At 59.1% G+C, this 18061-nt stretch overlaps 1 protein-coding gene and 1 long non-coding RNA gene across 2 annotated transcripts in view; both read left to right on the forward strand.

The window, feature by feature from the left end:
* KDM4B (lysine demethylase 4B) overlaps window positions 1–18061 on the forward strand; it is a 185933-nt gene that overhangs the window by 108122 nt on the left and 59750 nt on the right. The window contains exons 8-9 of the mRNA XM_025367477.1: window positions 3080–3183; window positions 8138–8275. Of these exons, the coding sequence (XP_025223262.1) occupies window positions 3080–3183; window positions 8138–8275 (242 nt within the window). The remainder of the gene's footprint in view (window positions 1–3079; window positions 3184–8137; window positions 8276–18061) is intronic.
* Window positions 12939–13750, forward strand: LOC112612665. Its single transcript, XR_003116883.1, has 2 exons — window positions 12939–13604; window positions 13637–13750. It is a non-coding gene; the product is annotated as an uncharacterized LOC112612665 (long non-coding RNA).

Below are 18061 nucleotides of genomic sequence, written 5' to 3' on the forward strand. Positions count from 1 at the left end.
ATTTACGGCCGGGCGCGGTGGCTCAAGCCTGTAATCCCAGCACTTTGGGAGGCCGAGGCGGGTGGATCACGAGGTCAGGAGATCGAGACCATCCTGGCTAACATGGTGAAACCCCGTCTCTACTAAAAATACAAAAAACTAGCCGGGCGTGGTGGCGGGCGCCTGTAGTCCCAGCTACTCGGAGGCTAAGGCGGGAGAATGGCGTGAACCCGGGAGGTGGAGCTTGCAGTGAGCCGAGATCGCGCCACCGCACTCCAGCCTGGGCAACAGAGCGAGACTCCGTCTCAAAAAAAAAAAAAAAAAAAAAAGAAAATGTGGACTCTCTGGCCAGGTGCAGTGGCTCACACCTGGAATCCCAGTGCTTTGGGAGGCTGACATCAGAGGATCGCTTGAGCCAGGAGTTCAAGACCAGCCTTGGGAACATATGAGACTCTGTCTCTGTAAAAATTAGCCAGGCGTGGTGGCGCACATCTGTAGTCTCAGCTACTCAGGAGGCTGAGGCGGGAGGATAGCTTGAGCCTGGGAAGTCAAGGCTACAGTGAGCTGTGATCAAGCCACTGCACTGCAGCCGGGGTGACAGAGGGAGACCCTAGTCACTCCTCGGCAGGGCAGAGCAGCTCCCAGAATTGTGGGCGCCAGCCTAGCTGTGAACCCCGAGGAGGGTCGGGAAGGGCGGCGGGATGTGCCAGATGCCTGCGGCTGCGTGGAAACACCTTGAGCCCCCTGTGGCCTCTGGCTCCGGCCCTGTCCTGATCTCTGGATGGCAGCGGGGGCAGGTTGGGGCAGTGCTGGGGAAGGCGAGCCCGACCCCGCGTATGTTCCTAGGTGCCCCTCCCAGATTTGCGGGGAGGCGTTGTGCTCTGTCATCGGGACGGTGGAGGGGTGTGCGATTAATATGGAAAATGAAGAGCTGGGCTACACATGGGCTCGCCGGAGAGTTGTGGAGCCTGTGGAGAGAGCGTTAATGTGCTGGTGCCTTATTGGTGCTAATCACTTAAAATGTGCGCCTTTGTTAGAGCTTTAATGAGAGCCACTTAAACTGTGCATTAAAAAGAGGAACTGCGGAGAGGCCGGCGGGCCGGGTGGCAGGCAGTCATAATTCTAATTGAAATGCTTTTAGTGCAGAGAAAAGTTGCTGGATTCGACAAACCTCTACACTTTGCAAAACCTCACCGTGGGGCCTGTGCGGCCGGGTGTCAGCAGAAGCACCGTGGCCCTGCTCTCCCGCCTTCCCGTGTGCCTGGGCCTCTGTGTGCTGGTGCTGTCACATACACGTGTGCTGCCTTCCACCAACAACCCACTGGGTGTGTGTCCTGGCCTGGAGGTGCTTGAGGTCTGCGCACTCTTCTTGAAGGGCCCTCGGGCTGGCCGAGGCTGTTGGTCAGTCCTGGCGGGAGGTGGACGCCTGTGGGCTCCCTGTCTGCTGCAGGCATGACACCCCACACCTCTGTCATCCACTCAGCAGTAGCTCTCTACCGCCACAGGGCAGGGGCACAGGCGCAGCCCGGGGAGAGCCAGCAGCGCTGGTGGGGAGCAGGCCGTAGGCTCTGCAGTCTGTACTGGAGCTGGGCTTCCCGCAGGCGGGCCTCCCCTAGTCCACACCTGATCCCCGTCCTCCTGCCTCCTGGGCCGGCCTCCTGCCCGTTGCCACTGGCAGAGTGGGTGGTGGAGCAGGAAGTGCCCGAGATGAGGCGGCGAGTCCCCTCCCTGAACTGCCCTTCCTGGCTCGGGCCCGTCTGGCTCTCCCGGCGCTGGTTGCGGGGACCCAGCTGCTTCAGGGAAGCCCCTTCGGTACAGGGATTGTGCTGCACACGGAGGGGTGTGGGTCTCCGCAGCTGCTGCCGGGAAGCCGGGGCGTCCTTACCTTACCCGCTAAATGCACGGGTCTTCACCTTGTGATTTGGGAACGTCCCTGAACTGTGCTAGTTAGGAAGCTTAGTTTATTTTTTTTTTTTTTATTTTTGTGGAGATGGGGTCTTGTGATGTTGACCAGGTTGGTCTCCAGCTCCTGGCCTCAAGAGATCTATCCACCTGCCTTGGCCTCCCAAAGTGCCGAGATTCCCAGTGTGAGCCACCGAGCCCGGCTTGGCTATGAGGTTTGGGAAGGCACTGAGCCGCTGGTGTGAGTGCCTGCTTTCCAGGCACTGCTTTAAGCTGTGGAGTGCGCTGCTGGACAGACAGCCCCACACGTGTGCACGCAGCCCGCCACTTTGAGCTCGGCCTAACAGGAAGAGGTTGTGAGCCCCGACCACAGCCCAGGGTCAGGCCCACTCTGCCACTTCCTGGCGGTGCTGGGGCTGAGGGTGAGTCAGTTGCTGGCCTGGGCCTCGATTTCCTCACCCGTGCAGTGATAGTGAGGACACCCGCGGTGCTGTGTGGGGCAGGTGCACGGTCTCATTCATGGCCTTGAAGGCAGGTACCTCAGCGGGAGGCAGCAATGCTCACTCCCCACCGTCCCTGGCTGGTCTGGTTCTAGAACATCAGCTCCGAGAGGAGAGCGACCACACTGTGTCCTTTCCCGAGGGTCATGCTCTCTCGTTGACCAAGTGGCGAGAGCAGCCATACCGCATCCTTTCCCCAGGATCGTGCTTTCTCGTTGACCGGGTGACCGTGTGGGCTGTGATATGGTGGATTTAGTCTCGGGGGAGGTCAGGGGGAAAGTCTCTGCATAGCCGTGCCCTGTGAGGGATCCAAGTGTATGCCATGGGTCGGCACCTTGTCACACAAGTAACCCTGGTCCTTCCCATGGTGAGGAGGCTCCGGGCTGCCCCCGCTGCTGGGCAGAGACGAGTCCCGGCAGCTGCTCACATGGTTGCTGCGCAGAGGCCAGAGGGTGTCATCACTGTCTGCCACCGGCAGAGCTCACGGCAGGGCACTGTGGGGCGGCTCCTGTGCATCTCCTTCCCCCCGACCTGCGGGCACTGGGGCCATGCGAACCAAGGGCAGGTCTGGCTGTGCTCTGTGCTCCCACACGCCTGCTCTCCGTGGGAGGAAAGAGCCTGCCTGCCCAGAGGGCAGCCTCCTCACCGACTCTGGCTGGCTGTGGCCAGGAGACCGATGTCCGTCTTTTCTGCCCTAGGCTTCTTCCCCGGGAGCTCGCAGGGCTGCGACGCCTTCCTGCGGCACAAGATGACCCTCATCTCACCCATCATCCTGAAGAAGTACGGGATCCCCTTCAGCCGGGTGCGTACGGGGCGGAGCCTGCACGCCTGTGGGTGGAGTGGGTACTGGGCCCGAGCTCGGGTGGCCACACACACCCCAGGAGATAAGCTGCTTAACCCTGGAGAAGTTTCTAGAACAGTGATTAACAAGCCAGAAGAGGGGTGCGTGGCTCAGCAGTTAGCCTCCAACTCTTCCACGGGGGAGAGAGGATGACAGAGCTTGAATCTGGTGGGGTGTTTACCTCCCCTCCCCTCCCCTCCCAAACCAAACCAAAACTTCCTCCTGGGTGTGGTCATCAGAGGCCCCTCTGCAGAGACCGCAGGGGTGGAAGGGCAGGGGTGGCCCCTGCTGACCTGGCAGGAAGCCGCCAAAGAAACAGAGAGCAGAGCCCCTTACCCTGTCCGAGGTGGGAACCCGGTTGCTACCGCCCCAGGCCACACCCTCAGTGTCAGGCACCCCACGGCCCATGTCACCCGGCTGTGGAGAGAACTGCCTGTTTAGAAATGATATATGGGCTCTCCTGCATGTGAAGACTGTGAACTCATTCAATTCACAGCTTCAGGGGCTGCTGGCGGAGGCTGTGATGGAGGAGACCTGAGGCTGGGGGTGGGGCCTTCCTGCACCTGGTTTGACGGACGGGGTTTGGTGTCCCAGGAGCAGAGCAGGCTGTGCTTAGGATCTGGCTCAGCAGCTGCACCCACTCGAGGCAGTTCCTTCCCCATGGGGAAGCCTTCATGCGTGGGAGAGTCTAGGCCTGTGTCCCCAGTTCTGTCCAGGTGAGACGCACGTGCCAGGAACCTGTAAGGCAGGTTTGGGCCGCAGCTCCGAGTGCTGGGCAGGAGTGGGGAGCAGCTGGGGAGCCCAGCTCACGAGGTTCCGCGGGAAGAGTGATGTGCGGGCTCGGGAGCGTGCTCTGTGGTGAGGCCCTGAGTGTCCGCCAGCCAGAAATCGCTTCTGACATTTCAATCAAACGGCCAAAGCATCAGCTCGCACATCAGGGACCCGCTCTTCCCGCGGGGCCGCAACCCAGAGGCCGCCTCCCGGCCGCCGTGGGCATTCATCAGACAGCGCGGATCTCGCTGGGCGAAGTGCGGGTTTCCGGCCTTTCCTCTCATCCCCCGTCTTCTGGTTGGAACATCATTCATTACCAGCAAAACCAGACAGATCACGGCATTGCTCGGGGAAGTGAGAAGTACTGATTTTCTGGCTGGTTTGTCTAAAACCTTCTCCAAAGTGGTGCTTCCTGGAGGGGGCTGCCCATTGAAGGGGTGGGCAGGCGGTGAGTGGCCTGGACGCCCAGGTCAGCGTCTGTATCGCACTGCGGTTTGTCTGTGAAGTCCCTGAACCTGAGCCAAAGGTGGCTCACTACCGGCCCCGGAGTGGCTGCTGGCAGCGCGCATGGTAGCAGGCGGGCTCCAGGCAGGACGGCTGCGCTCCCCCACACCCCTAGCTGCTTGCTGGGGCTGGGCACTGGTTTCTCCAGAGGCCGCCACGGTGAAGACCCCTGTCCCACTGCAACGAGCAGCACCTGTGCCGCCTCGCCTGGGAACCATCCTTCAGCCCCTCAGACACCGCGGGCTCGAGATGAACGTCCCTTCCAGAGAGCTGCGTGGGTCCCTCATCTGAATTCCTGGCAGCCTTCAAACGAGTGACTCCCCACACTCCACTTATAAATCTTTGTAATGGTATTTACTTCTAGGAGAAAAAGCCGATCAATAGCAGAGCTTTTTAATAATTAAAAGTGTGTATTTCTGTAATCTGCCATTGACTCCCTCATTTATTCTGCAAGAGGTCGCAGAGGAAACCGAGTTCCGGGCTTTCTCCGTGCCTGGTGTCTGGGGCTGCGTCCTGTCACTGCTGATGACTTTGCCGCAAAGCCTATTCATCATCCCAATGCCTTCTAATTGATTGTTGGATAATGTTGACAGCAGTGACACTGGGGATAGACACCGTGAGTGTGGAATGAAGCCACCAGGATGCAGGTTTCCTCGCAGGAACATAATCTTGTCCTAACCAAGTGCATTTTCTGTTCTAGGCCTCGCTTCAGAGGAGGGGTTGGGCTGGGGGAGTGAGGTCCTTACATCCGTGAGAGCCTGGCTCTCTGCTGCCATCACCCCCATTCGATCTTGGCATTCCGGGGGCCCAGCTGGATCCCTGAAGGCTCAGAGTCTGACGTCAGCCTGACGCGTGCCTGCAGGCCTGGTTCTCCACCACACCGGATGGGCCCAAGGGAGAGACAGGGAGTGTCACTTGGCCTTAAAGGAGGTGGTCAGGGGGAAGCTTTCTGAAGCCAGCTCAGATAGGGTAAAGGAATCAGTAATGGCATTTACTTTAATTTTTTAACTTTTTTTTTTTTTTCTAGAGATGGGGTCTCACTCTGCTGTCCAGGCTGGTCTCAAGCTCCTGGACTTAAGCATTTCTCCTGTCTTGGCCTTTTCCCAAAATGCTGGGATTACAGGTGTGAGCCACCATGCCCGGCCCAGTAATTACATTTTTTTTTAAAAACCCCAAACCTTAATTTTATTTGCCCCTCATTTCACGAAGCTCCAAGCTTAGTGGGGAGAAGCTGGCCCAGAGAACCCCACATCCTGCACAGTGAGGGCCAGGCCCTGGGGACCCCACGTCCTGCACAGCGGGGGCCAGGCCCTGGGGTAACGTGTGCTCCCCCCACCCCTGTTTTCTGTCGCGTGCTCATTCTGATGCACGTGGCTGTCACTTGGACGGGAATTTAAAAATATAACTTAATGCACACTGACTTTCCTTGATTGGTGCAATTAATTATTTGAAAAGAAAAATATCAGAGTGTTCTTAAGGACTGGCGTTTTTCCAAGCTGTGTCGGTTTTGATTGATGTCTGATGCCGTGGCTGGCTTCCGAAAGCCTCTCCATTTCTGACGGCTTGTCGTTGACTTCAGGGCATCCAGCGGTCTCTGCTCATCTTTCTGGAGGAGTAAGTAATGATCAGCAGGCCTGAGAACTCCTACGAATCAGAGATAAGAAAACAAACGGCCCGATGCATTTGGGGTGAGGGGCTTGAGCAGACGCGTTACAAAGGAGCCGCAGGAACGAAAGCCATGGTTTGATGCCCAGCGTTGGTAGAAGTTAGAGAGAGGCAGCCAGCTGGGAGATGCTGCCTGTCCCAGGACGGCCACGTCAGAACACCTCCACCAGTTGCCAGTGAGGAGGGCGCAGCCGCACACTGCTCACGGCCGGGGTGGATGCGGGGCTGTGCCACGCCATGGAAAACTGTTCGGCAGTTTCTTGGAAACGGAAGCATGCATGTACCCTGTGCCCCAGCAATGCCGCTCTGTGCATATTTACCCAGGAGAAATGAAAACATATGTCTACAGAAAGATTGGTACATAAGTGTTTTTGCAGCTTTCTTCACAAGAGCCCCAAACTAGAAACAGCCCGCACATCCATCAGCAGGATAGATAAATCAATAACCATAGATCCACGCACGACCAAGTACTGTTTAGGAATGGAAAGGAGTGGTCGCCTGGTGCACATGACAGTGGGAACAAATCTCAGAAACGCGCGCCGGGCGGAAGACACCAGGCACGTGTCCCTGCCGTACAACGCTGTTCATGTGAGCTAGGAGGAAACGAGGGCTGTGGTGACCAAGAGCGCGTGCGTGGTTGCGTGGGGATGACCTGGTAGAAGGCTGGTGGGAGGGGTGCCCGGGGGCCCGGCATGTTCTATTCCTGTCTATCTGGAGCAGTGGTTACTCCCAGAACTCCGAGCAGTCTGTAATCGCTGTGTTTTACTGGATGTTAAATAAAGATGAGGAGCCCACTTGACTTCAAGGGAAGTCACTTCTAGTCCATGAGCCTCAGTTTCCATGTCTGTGGATTGGGCCCACAGCCCCACCTCCCAGAAGCCCTTGGCCCAAGCCCCGGAGTGCAGCAGGTGGGAGCCATCACTCCAGATTTGTCGTTGATCTTTCTGGGTGATCGTCTTTCAAAGCCTTTATCAATGGGCTTAGCAGTGAGCAGAGAGTGGGGGGATGGTGTGGCCATCTCGAGTGTCCCCAGAGTGGGGAGAGTTCCTAGGGCGCAAGGCTGCAGCCCCCCAGCACTGGTAGGCAGCCCTGCCTCTTCTTCCAGGCCTTGGGGTGGCTGTTGGGAAACCTTAGGTCTGGGGTCATTGTGGGCCCCACCCCAGCCACGCACGCCTCGGCTCCTCAGTTTAGGGGGTCCTGCTTCAGAGACCTGCGGAGTCGGATGGGCCAGCCGTCGGAATTGGACTTGGGTCTGGAAGCATTGGCCCGCTTTCCAGGGTGCTGGTCTGTGGTGTCAGGTCCTGCTCCCAGTGTGCAGGTGTTTCTGGATCTCCATGACCTCGTGGAGACCCCCTCGCTGGGATATGATGGAAAGGCGACTTCGGATGGCGGCGTGTTGCAGGCCCCTTCCTGGCGTGTTTTGCGCGTGCAGTGGTGGCTCCTTTCTCATGCAAGGGCAGAAGGTGTCCTGAGCAGTGTCTTGTCTTCGGAGCACTCTAAAGCTGCTGCCAGCACCGCCCGCCCCAACACCAGCCCCAGCTGCTTCAGGACGTGTCACAGTGACTGTGAGTGTGACTCAGCCACCTCCAAAGCAGGAGGCCCCCATCGCTCCCTGTGAGGGTCTGACTGGAGACGCCCCACAGGCATCGTGTCCAGCCACGGCTCCCTCCGCAGTTCTCCCACTGGAGTGGTGCTGGCATCCGCCTTGGGGCAGGGCAGGGCCTGCTGGGGCTGGAGGGGCCCGGCTGAGCCAAGTGGAGGTTGCAGAGCTGTGGCCGCGCCTGCTCACCGTGTCCTTCATGAGCCGTGTGGGAAATGGGCTGGAGCTCCGGAGCCCCTGGATCCACCTTTGACTTCGTGAAACCCCCTTGGTTTGTGAGCCAGGCTCCCTGGCACCCGCTGGGAAGTCCCCGCGCCCTATCTCCTGGTGCACTTCCAGTGGCCCTGCCCTCACCCATCCCCTTTCCCTCCTCAGATCACACAGGAGGCTGGGGAATTCATGATCACATTTCCATACGGCTACCACGCCGGCTTCAATCACGGGTTCAACTGTGCAGAATCTACCAACTTCGCCACCCTGCGGTGGATTGACTACGGCAAAGTGGCCACTCAGGTAAGAGCTTGCCGGCTGGGAGCAGGACACAGCAGGGCGGACAGAGGCTCTTTTTTGCCTCTGCTCTGCAGCCACCTGCCCGTGGCTGGTCCAGCAGCCGTTTCGCTCAGCCCAAGGCCCGGACTCTCAACCAGGGTCTGTTTCCGGACTCCTCAGAGAGCTTTTGCCCAGAATGCTCCTTACCTTGAAGACTAGAGAGGAGGTGGGCAGGCCGGGTGGACGACGGTGGTCCCGGGCCCATCTCCAGTTAGTTCCATACACCAGCTAGCCCGCCGCCCGCCGCCCGCGTGGGCCTCCTGGGCATGGCCGACTGCTTGGGTCTGGGGTTTGAGGTGTCTCCTCCACCGGCACCATTATATATATTTATATAAATATATAAATAATCTATATGAGTTGTATATAAATATAAATTACATATAAATACATAATTTATGTATGTAAGTTATATATGTTTATATAATTAAGATGGATTTTGGCCGGACATGGTGGCTTCACGCCTGTAATCCCAGCACTTTGGGAGGCTGAGGCAGGAGGATCTCTTGAGCCCTGGAGGTCAAGGCATTGATGAGCTATAATTGCACCACTGCACTCCAGCCTGGGCAACAGAGTGAGGCCCTGTCTCAAAGAAAAAAATGAATTTCACCTGTTTCTTTTTACTTTCCCCCCACCACCCTTTTACAGAGACAGGGTTTTAATATGTTGGCCAGGCTGGTCTGCAACTCCTGGGCTCAAGTGATCCACCCGCCTCGGCCTCCCAGAGTGCTGGGATTACAGGCGTGAGCCACCGCGGCATGCCAGCTCTTTCTGCTTTTTTCGCCTGGCTGCTGGGAAAATGGGGACAGCATAGGTGGCTTGTGTGACGTCTCTCCTGGCTGCGCTGGTCTGGACGAATGAGCAAACCTTAATTTTTGTGGCTGTTTCTCTGCTTTCGGTGCAGTTAAGAAAAAGAACAGGGGTCTACAGCAGGCAAGGCCCTGAGAGGTGCCCCTGGGACTCAGTTCAGAAAATCCCCAGTGTCTCTAGTGAAGACTCTGGGCTTAGCTAAAGGAAGAGAGATCCGGAAGTTGAGATTTCGGCTTTTTGATCTAAGGGAGTAGTTAGGTATCTCAGGGCTGTTGCTGTGTTGAGAGGGCGTGTGTCTGTGTGTTTGTGCCGCTGTGGGGGCGCCGCGGGTGTTGTGACCAGCCCAGCAGCAGATTGAGCTGTAAGCCTCAGGCCTCGGGCTTGTCCTGGAGGTGCCGTCAGAACTGAAATTGCAGCGGGGCGGTGGGGACTGCCCAGATATTAAAAGCAATTTGGGATTCAGCCATGTGTTCACAAACAAGTGACTTGGGAAGTGCAGACTGAGACTGGGCTCCACGCTTCCATTGTCAGGCGGCGTAGCGTGAAATTGCTGAACAAGCAGCGTGCAGCACGTGAAACACACCAGGGGTTCCAGGCAGGCTCCCTCCTGGAGCCCCCAGCCCCGCTGTCCCAGCCCCTGCTCAGGCACCCCCTGGTGTAGTCAGGCCTGGCCTGGGCGGCGAGGGCCTTACGCAGGGAGTGTCATTAGCCACGAGGCCTCTATGGCTGTCTGGGGGGTGTCGGTGGCTCTCAGGCTTCTTGGCGGGGCAGCCCGCCCCTGACTCTGGCAGGGTTTTCTGCTCCCACAAGCAGCCCAGGCTGGAGAGGCTATTAGAGCATCTCGCCGCACAGATGACAGAGGAGCATTAAAAGGCAGGGAAACGGTCCAGGTCAGGTGGGGCTCGGGCCTTGTCCAGATCTGTGTGCAGCCCAGTTGGAGGGAAGGGGCAGCCCAGAATCCCCCTTTTCTGGTGTCCCTCTGGCCGGCCCAGCTCCCCCGTCCCATTGGCATTTTGGGCCAGTTTCTTTTGAGCACGTTCTTCAGAGGAGAGCGGGGGAGGCGGCTTCCACCCCTCCATTTGCTTAGGGACATCTTTCCTTGTCAGCTTGTTCGCCTTCCTTGACCCCTAGGGACCCCTGCCCCCGACCCCGTTGTCCCTTTTCTGTCAGTTTTGTGTTCAGGAGCTGACGGTGGGAAGCCACCCTCCTGTGAATTTTGGGTGTCTGTGTTCACGGGTTGGCAAGCTAGGGCTCCGAGCTGGCAGGCCGGCATTATGCCGTCTGCAAACTGAGCAGGAGGTTTACATCTTCAAAGGGTTGTGGCAGGAGGACAGTTCGAAGGACGTGTGACCTGTGACAGCCAGACGAAACTGAAGTCTCGCTTAACAAATGAGCATCCTGTGCAAAGCCACACCCTGGCATGGAGGTGGCATCTGCGTCCGCTTCACCCTGCCGAGTTGAGGAGTTCTGAAAAGCCAAGAGACATGTGCTGCCTGGCCCTTGCAGAGGAAGCCTGTCCCTGTCCCCGCCCCCCCCCCCCCACCGTCTGCAGAACCCAGAGGGGCGCATGGCTTGCAGGACAGCCACCTCCTCCCCCGCCCAGCCCCCAGGGCCTGCTGCGAAAGCAGGTCGGCCCCCACCCCCTCACCACACCCTGAGCCAGTGCAGCTGCCTCTGGAGTTCCGGATGGACCTGCCAGCAGCTGCAGCCCTGAGCAGGCCAGGTCAGTGCCATGGACGTGCTGCCACCTGCCCACGGAGCATCCCTGGCTACCCCATGGCAGGCAGGAGGCCCAGCCCTTGGCCCAGGTCTGCCCCCACAGGCCAGAAGCTCTCCAAGGTTCCCCCTGGCTGTAAAATCCCCAAGAAATACGATCTCCCTGCAGCAGGTGGCTTACCTAGATACACAGCCTTGTACCAGAGCCCCTGGGTACAGCTTCCAGGGCCCTGTGCACACACACAAGAGGCAGCATGGGGCTCTCCCCTCCCACCCTCTGCAGCAGGGCTGGCGCCTGCCTGAGCTCACAGGTGAGATGGAGCAGCCCAGGCCCGCGCTTGTGGCGGAAGCAAGGCCTCGTCCACTCCCCATCAGCAGAATGCCGTGGGCACATGGAGGCCATTGTCAAGGAGGGGTGGGATTTATTCCCGTGGGTGTTTTTCCTTTCTAGCCGGTCTGCGGGCATTCACCCTCGCCACTCGTCTGGGCAGCAGGCGACAGAGTGCCTCTCGGGGCAGGAGGAGGCCTGGTGGCCCCGGCCCTGTGTGTCTGTGTGGGGGAGGTACGGCTGTGTCCCCATCCCAGCTCTCCACTCCCACTCATCCCCTGTGACACCTGGTGTCATGGACCTGCTCCCCTCAGGGCTGGTGACCTTTGGACGCCAATGGTGACAACCGCAAAGGTCCCCAGACATCATGCAGCATCCCTTGAAGGCAGGATTGGCCCCAGTGAGAGCTGCTGGCCAGGGCCACTTTTGAGGTCGGTCCTCTCTTTTTGGGGGGTGGGGTAGGTAGTGCCACTGTCATTTTTGACTTCCCTGCTGGTGTGGCCTCCTAGACCCAGGTTTCCCGGCGTCTCCCCTCCTGCCGAGCGCCTGTCTCTGAGTATCTGAGTGTTCTATTTGAGCTCCTCATCTCTGTGCCACTTTCCCAGACCTAAGGCGGCTGAGCTCTGCAGCGGTCCGCAGCCTCGGTGTGCGACCCTCTTTAAGCACACAGGTGTTAAGTATCTCAGAGCTGCGAAGCCTTGGCCAGCTGCCTTGCCTGACAGACTCCCACCTTGGGACGGACCCCGGCTTCAGGGCTGGGATTTCGTTCACTTCACTTGAGTCTCTTCTCCGGAAGTGGGCCGGACTGATAGGCGGGTTTGGGGCGTGAGGGCGCCGGGCAGCGCAGGTTTAAGTCTCCTCTGGAGGAATCTCGTGTCTTTCCGGAGCTCAATGCCAGGCAGGAGGTTGCTTTGCCCTCAGGAACTAGAAGTTCTTTACCGCCTGCTCTTCATGCCCACCTGTGGGGGAGAGCCCCATTCCTTGTATTCACTGCCTTCCGGAGAGCGGGAGGGAGCCTCTTTCGTTGTGGGTGGGATGTGGTCCCCCACTCGGGTAGGCCCCGGGCATCTGAGGGCCCCCAAGGGCCCATCATTGTCAGGGTGAGCGTCCATCCCTGCGGGGGCAGGGAGCTGGCGGCTTAGCTTCCTCTGGAGCACGGTTCCATCCGCCAGATGTGCTCACATCCAGCTCTTAGCAGCCCCTGCAAAAACCCTCTCTGATCAAAGAGAGGTGGGTGTACAGATGCGGCCCGGGCTTTGTCTCCAACTCCCTCCACGATTCCTGGACCATGCAGGCCGCATCACTCGGACACCATGGATACAAACCCTCACTCCCCCGGCCCCTAGACCTGAGGGGAACCCTGGGCTCAACTTCCATCTGGAGCAGAGGTCGATGGGGGGAGGTGGCCCCTGCCACAGCTCCACCCGTGATAAGTAGACAGGCTTTTCCATAATTAATCAAAACCTAGGCGTTCATCTGTGGGCCACGGCTGAGCAGGGGCCACGGCTGAGCAGAGACCACCGGAGTCCCTGAGGGAGCCCTGAGGCTGCGGGGAACGGGCCAGGACCCCCAAAAGAGCGGATTGTGGTTACAGGGGTAGGATGACAGTGGGAGGTTTTGACATCCTCAAGAGACAGAGGAGCAGGGCGCCCCTGCCAGCTTCACCCACACATCCCTTGGGGCAGATACAGAAGGAAGAATGTGCATTGTTGGAAATTGGGGAATACGGTAAACAAAGAGAAGTGGGAGCTGACCTTACCATCCGCTCAGCCATGAGAAGGAGTGAGGCCCAGTGTGGGCGAACCCTGAGGACACCCCGCTCAGTGAGAGAAGCCAGACCCAGAGGCCACACCGTGCGAGACCCCATTTCTATGAAATGTCCAGGACAGGCCAGTGCTCAGAGGCAGGAAGGGGTGCGTAGGTGTGGGGGCTGGAGGGTGACAGCGGATGGGGGTGGGTTTTCTTTGGAGGGTGAAAATGCTCTACATTTGAAGGCGAAGATGGTTGCCCCAGTCTGTGGATACACAAGCTCCTGCGTCGCACACCTGGTGAATTGTAGGGCACACGAATCTCACTGAAATCGTCCAGAAACATCCTTCCCCCAGATCAGTTCTTAGCAAGTGAGGAACAGTATCCAGAAGCAAAAATGGGCGGCCTTTCTGGAAGGCCATCTGCCGTGGACTACACGCGTGTCTCCTGTGGCCGGCGCTCCTGTCTCGGGAACATGTGCATACTGGTTCCGTGTCTGAGGATAGCTGTAGCCTCGATTGTTGTAGTGGGAAGTTGTATGACCGGGGGTGGGTTGAGCCAGTGGAACGTTGTGCAGCCGGGAAAATGTGTTTGCTCCCTGGGGTGTGCTCTGTGTCTTTGGGCTTGGAGAGGTGCACGCAGCACTTTAAGTGAACAAACAGGCTCCGACGGCGACTGTGGTGATTCCCATTGGTCGTGCGGTGGTGGGGTGGTGGGGTGGTGAGGTGGTGGGGTTGTGGTTCTCAAGCTGGGAAAGGGAGATTTGCCCAACTATTGGTTGATATTAGTTTGATGTCACGGAATTTGGGATACCTTAATAATATGCACTAACTTTTCAATATGGTTCTTTTTTTGTACTAAAAAAAAAAAAACAACCACCACACACTCCTCTTTTCATAGTCAGAGGCGCGTAGCTCTGGGGAGGGAAGAGGGGTTGGCCATTGCTAGCTGCTTGCTGAGCGAGCACCCCACAGTTCCCCAGTGGGAGAAGTTTTTGTTGTTGTTGCTTCGTTGGTTTGTTTTCGGAATGGGGATTAAAAACCAAACAAAAGGCCGAACACAGTGACTCACGCCTGTAATCCCAGCATCTAGGGAGGCCGAGGTAGGAGGACTGCATGACTCCAGAGGTTCAGGGCCAGCCTGGGCAACATCGTGAGACCCCACTCTCCACAAAAAGGGAAAAAAGACAAAAAAACCAAAAACGGTGAAGACCCCAAAGCCTGTTCCCCTTCCTCCCTGCTGAGCGGGTGAGGCAGTGCCGGGGAGAGGGCAGAGTGGCAGGTCCTGGAAGCCCAGCCCGGCGTTGCTGAGCGCCTGCTGTGTGCTGGGGAGGGATCTCAGCCCCCAGGTCTGCCAAGGAGAGGTGAGAGTGCAGAGGGCAGCAGGCTTGCCCCGCTAGCCACACGCCTTGCTCCATGCCCCGACCTCGCCAGGCTGAGGCTTACGGTGCAGCACTGGGTTCGTTTTGAGAGGTCTCTCTTCTCAACTAGAGCCATCTCAATGGTAACGTCTTCTCTCTCTCTCTCTCTTTCTCTCTCTCTCTCTCTCCCTCTCTCTCCCTCTCTCTCTCTCTCCCTCTCTCTCCCTCTCTGCCCCCTCTGCCCCCTCTCTCTCTCTCTCTCTCTCTCTCTCTCCCTCTCCCCCTCCCTCTCTCTCCCTCTCTCTCCCTCTCTCCCACTCTCTCTTCCCTTGTCCCACTTGGAGGCACAAGCCGATGGGGCATCTGGGAGCCCACACCCTCCCTGCCCACCAGGTGTCTCCTGGGCCAGTGGCTTCGTGTCCTGGGCATGTGTCCTGTGCACAGCCCAGTGGGGGCGGGTGGAGGGGCCTCCAGAGGCGGCAGCTCCGTGTCTCAGAGCAGAATCCCCGGCATGTGCTCCAGCAGGCAGGCTTCGTAGTGGGATTACTGACGGGGCAGATCACAAAGATGTTCCCGTCTCACTGGAAGAAATAAAATGTGCACGCAGCAGCCTTTCTCACGCCGAACTCAAGTTAGTCCTACAAGCCTGCACGCCGTGTTAGATTAGCTCAGCACGCGGCCGGACTGACCCCACGGTGGGTGGCGCCTGGTGCTGGTAGAGAAGGGTCTGTCCTCCAGAGCCTGGGATTCAGCGGCGTCCCGAAACTCCCCTGTCACCTGGAGAGTTGATTGAGGATTAAACAGAGCGCAAGAGATGGGAAGCCCGGCTCGAAGGCCGGGAAGCCCCGTGCTTAACTGGTTCCATGCCAGCTGTCTGTGGGTGAGGCCTGCTGCGCACCAGCCTCCCCGGGGACATCTCGGGCTCTCGGGAGGTGTCTGGCAGGGAGAACTTCTACTGAGCTTGGGAAGGGGACAACGACTTGGATTCCCCAGAAGCACCGCCACCCATCTCCCCCCACCTCCCGCATCCAGCCGGGGTGGGGGCTCCGCAGGAAGCAGGCCCTCCTGAAACCCCAGCCCTGGGGTGTACTGAACGTAATTACTGTAAAATTCAAACCAAATTGTTTCTGCTGCCTGCGAGAACTGTGTGTTCCTTCTGTTTGGTAATGAGGCCGCCTGCTCCGGGTGATTAACCCGAGCCCAGGGGGAGGCGGCAGAAGGAAGGCGGGGGCTGGGGAAGTGTGGGAGGGAGGAGGGCCCACAGAGGCCCGGGAAACTCCAGCTCCTCCTCTGACCTGCCGGAGCCCACTGGAGCCCATGGCTGGCCTGTGCCCTGCCTTTGGCTTCCTGCCTCAGTGAGCCTCTGATTTGTGGTGTTGCAGGGCTGGATGTAAAATATGTCTCCCTTGCTCCTTCTCCCAGATCTTCCCTGCCTCTCTGACCCTGGTCAGGGCTTTTGGGGCCCCTTCCCATGTGTGGACTTAGAGGGTGTCACGGTCATGCAGAAGCATTGGGAGAATCTACAGCTAAGACCATGCAGAGCGGGTCGCGGGCCGGGTCAGAGTGAGTGGGCCCTGTGCTGGCTCTTGGCCTAGTGTTTATGCTGCACGTCTGGAGGGTGAGCTAGGAGAGGAGTGGTCTGGAAAGAAGGCCTCGTTTAGTCTCTCCCCCGGCACTGCGGACATTGGGGCCAGATCCTTCTCTGGGCTGGGGCCATCCTGGGCACTGCAGGGTGTTGAGCAGCACCCCTGGCCTCCACCCACCCCATGCCAGGCACACCCCAACCCAGCTGTTTCAACCACAATGTCTGCAGACACATCCACTCCCATGGGGGCAGGGCCACCCATCAAAGACACCTGGGTCTCCAGGCTCCCTGCTGGGCCCCTGCCTCCTTTCTCCTGCTGCTCTCAGCTTTCGGGATCACACCCTCTAATACTCCCAGTTCTGCTGCCCAGGAGCTCTGGTCGGGGAGGGGGGCACATCTCCCCTGAGGAGGGTTAGGGGCTTTTCTAGACCGAGGCTCATGGTGTGGCTCCAGGGCCTTTGCCGGCTCGGCAGCACCCAGTCTTCTCTCCCATCCTTCATGAACAGAGCTGGTTCGGCGGCTGCAGCTGGATGCTGCCTGGCATCTGAGGAGCGGGTCTGCTCATGGGGTCAGGCAGAGGCGGGACCCCCTTGAGGGGCACCGGCGAGGGATCCCAGGGGGCAGCCGTCAGAGAAGCAGGAGAGCAGGAGGAGGGGGCTCGCGGGGCCTGGCCCTGAGTCAGAAGTGGTGGAGCTCTCCCCTCTCCCATATCAGGGCATCCCAGCTCATGGCCGATCTTCGGCCTTTGTGGATGAGTCGTAACCCGGAGAGTGAGAGAGAACCTCCAGGAGCAAGCGTTGGTAAGGGATTGTGGGGGGTGGGCCCCTGCACCCCTAATCGCGTGTCCCCTCCCCACCCAAGGTGTGACCCTTCATAGGGCCCACAGTTCAGACCTGGAGCCATCTGCCTGGGTGCAGACCCTCCCCTCCTAGCGCTGTGCCTCAGTTTCCCTCCTCGGCCTGTTGGAAGTGACATAGAACAGCACTTGGGTGGCGCCTGGCACAGAAGCAGGACTGCCGTGGCCGTTGAGGCCCCTTCAGGGCAGCATGTGGAGGAGAAAGGCCGGTCCTGGTGGCCCGGAGTCAGGCGTGCAGCTGCCTGCTTGTCATGTCCCTGCAGGGGCTCCCAACACTGATAGACACATGCGAGGCTACTTCCATTTAGGGAGGGCCAGAGGGGACATAGGAGCCTCCCCTGGCACCTGGTCGATGTGCGGGCAGCATGGAAGGCTGTGGAAGGCCATGGAAGGCCTGTGACCTTGCATGGCCTGGCAGGCCCGGAGGGGCAGGGAGCCGCTCGCTGTGCTGCCGGGAATGGCCCCGCGGCCGAGGCCCAGGGAGCCTTGGGAGCGGGCGCCTAATTGTTTTGTTGACGCGGCTGCCGACTGCTTCCAGTGGGTTTCCTAATGAACTGGTTTGTTATCGGCCCCGCTGCAGCGCTGATAATTACATCAGAAACAGGGGGCCCGCTCATCCTTCCCACGTCTTGTGTGAGCCATCAGTGCGGGTGCGGGCGCCTCTGCCCCTTCCTCGGTGTTTAACGCCTTGTGTGCCAAGGCACCTGCCGCCCATGCCCACCCCAGACAGATGGTCAAGATGGCTGTGAGAGGAGTGTGACCGCCACTCGCCCCGGTCGGCATCCGCTGGGCAGTGGTCACCGCGCAGGCTACTGTTCAGCTGCTGGGGAGGCAGCGTGTGAGGCCATTGAGGTCCAGGGAGGAGACAGGACACAAATAAGCGTGGGAAGAGGAATTTCTGCTCCTAGAGAGGGCGCAGGGATGCTGCAGCTGCAGCCTGGTGTGTCTGCCACCTGGGTAGCCCAGTCCACAGCCCGGGCAGCTGAAAGCACCCGACGTGTATCCTCTCGCAGTTCTGGAGGCAGAGGCTGAGATGGGTGTGTGGCGGGCTGAGCCCCCTCAGGGCGCCAGGGAGACCCCCCGCCGCCTCTCCTGGCTTCGGGGCTGGTCGAGATCTCAGGGCTGCTTGGCTTGCAGGGGTGTCACCCTCTCCTCTGCCCGGTGGCCACGTGGCCCCTCCTCCCTGCCTTTGTGTCCTCTTGTCTGCTTCTAAGGACACCAGGCGCTGGCCCTGGGCAGGCCCCAATCCCGCGTGTGAATCACGCACCGACGACAGCTGCTACCACGCTGCTTCTGAACACTCCTCTGTGAGACCCTGGGTGCAGGCTGCTGAGGAGCGCGGGGAACAA

The sequence above is a fragment of the Theropithecus gelada genome, chromosome 19 (assembly GCF_003255815.1).
Source record: "Theropithecus gelada isolate Dixy chromosome 19, Tgel_1.0, whole genome shotgun sequence".
Classification (NCBI taxonomy): Eukaryota; Metazoa; Chordata; class Mammalia; order Primates; family Cercopithecidae; genus Theropithecus; species Theropithecus gelada.